The sequence below is a fragment of the Leishmania braziliensis genome, contig 88, assembly GCF_000002845.2.
Source record: "Leishmania braziliensis MHOM/BR/75/M2904 WGS CADA00000000 data, contig 88, whole genome shotgun sequence".
Taxonomy (NCBI): Eukaryota; Euglenozoa; class Kinetoplastea; order Trypanosomatida; family Trypanosomatidae; genus Leishmania; species Leishmania braziliensis.
Window position 1 is genome coordinate 1 of NW_004057952.1, and position 1,855 is coordinate 1,855.

At 65.4% G+C, this 1,855-nt stretch overlaps 1 protein-coding gene across 1 annotated transcript; it reads right to left on the minus strand.

The window, feature by feature from the left end:
* Nucleotides 1–1,784, minus strand: LbrM_06_1300 (hypothetical protein, conserved; the record flags this gene model as incomplete). Its single annotated transcript, XM_001562012.2, has 1 exon — nt 1–1,784. A coding segment is annotated over one exon (1,784 nt), but the record flags the coding sequence as incomplete, so codon positions are not given.
* Nucleotides 1,785–1,855: the final 71 nt, after the last annotated feature.

The window sequence follows — 1,855 nt, forward strand, 5'->3', positions numbered from 1 at the left end:
ACGTCGAGTTGGATCTCGCTGCGGGGGTTGCGGCGCTTCGGCGAGGTGGTGCCGCTGGCTACAGACGTCGACGCGTAGGCATCGCAGCGAGTGGCCGAGTAGGGAAAGGCGGCACCAGCGCCAGCGCCTCGAGCACCGGTGGCGGTGAAAGCCGGAGCAACACCGCGGTGGGTAGCAGCAGCTCTGGTCGACGTGGAGGAAGGGGCAGCGACGGAGGTCTCGGCAGGAAGTGGGCTGGCGACGAAGGCGACGGAATTGCTCTGTCTTTGCGGGGACAGCGCAGCAGGAGTGGAGCGGAGGCTGCCAGTCGTGCTCGAGGAAAGCGGCGGCGAGAGAGGTGGCACCGCTACCGGGAGCGCGCCAACCAGTGGCGGCGGCGGTAGGGCGTCGGCGGAAAAGCTGGTGATCAGGTTCCCCGACGAGGCGGGGAACTGGGCAACGGAGGGGTGGCGCGAGATCTCGCGAGACGAAGCGCGTGAGGTCTGTAAGAAGCTCGGAGTCGGGGTACCGTTGATGTTCGGCGGTATGACAAGCAGCTTCGTCTGCGAGGCCGAGGTTGGGGCCTGCGCGGCGCTGGTGTACAGGGAGCTGGCGGACGACGTCGGCATCTGGGTGTCGAAGGAGAGCGCGGCACTAGTGGACTCCTGAAGTGAAGCAAAGCGAGCCGCAGCCGGGGCGGCGGACGCCACCGGAAGCATAACGCAACTTCCCGAGGACTGTGCGTGCGCGGCGCCCGACAGCGGCGCTGCAGGGGCGTTGTGAGCGGTGTTGTTCGCGTAGTAAAACTCCGCTGACATGGATGGCAGCACTGGGTTGGCGGCGGCGGCAGCCTCCTCGGACACCGGCGGCGGCGGCTTCACGCCATGCACAGCGTAGCTCTCGTACCCATTTATGGGGGCCGCTTTCAAAGACATGTTAACAGCAGCGAGAGACGACGGGGGCGGTGCGACCTGTGGAACGAAGAAGGTGCTGTTCGCCGGCGGCCGAGCAGGTGTGAGGTTGGGTGGTGTGAGGTGGGCTCTCTGCTGCTGCATCGCATCAAGCATCGGGGTAAACGCGTCTGAGCCCTCCATCACAGCGGCCGTCGTACCCTCGATCGGCTGCAGCCTCGCGGTAGTCGCGGTCGGGTTCGTGGCGCTGGGGTTGGAGGCGAGCAGGCTGCTGTTGCTGTCGTGCGTGACAGAGCCCAGTATGCCGTCGTGGTCCTTACACGGGACGGAGGCAACAGGGATAGACGCTGGCCCGTTGCCGTCTATATTGTGCGCAGCGGGCACGGATATGGGCGTCACCACCGCAAGCAAAGTCTGAGGTGCTGCGGTAGATGAGGGCAGGCTGCTCAGCTGAGACGCCGAGTGCTCCGCAACGGTGGGGACCGCCGCCTCCGCAGGCATTGGGGCGATGCTGTAGGCGATGGTAACCGCGCCGCACCCATTCGGTGCGCGCTGCGCCAGTGCTGCGATGCCGCCGTGGCTGAGCTGTACAACCTTCGTCGTCGTCTCCGGCTGCACGTCGAAGAGGGTGACTGTAGCGGTGCCGAGCGGGTCCTCTACGTCGATGTACTGGATCTTGTTGAAGGCTCGCAGTGTCACCATGGCCGGAAGCGGACAGTCGTGAAAGGTAAAGGTCGCGTTAAATATTGGGTTCAGTGTCTTATTCACCACGGGCGTCGTCACGCACTGGGCCCCGATCGTGGCGGTGAAGAACGGATTTGACGTTCCCCCCGGGTTGAGCGCGACAAGGCCCGCAGCCTTCTCGATTGTCAGCGTGACCACCGCGTTCGGCATTACTGCGTTACAAGCGGCGGCGGGGCGGGGTAGAGAGGGAAAGTCTACGAGGGGGGGAGGGGGAGGGGAGG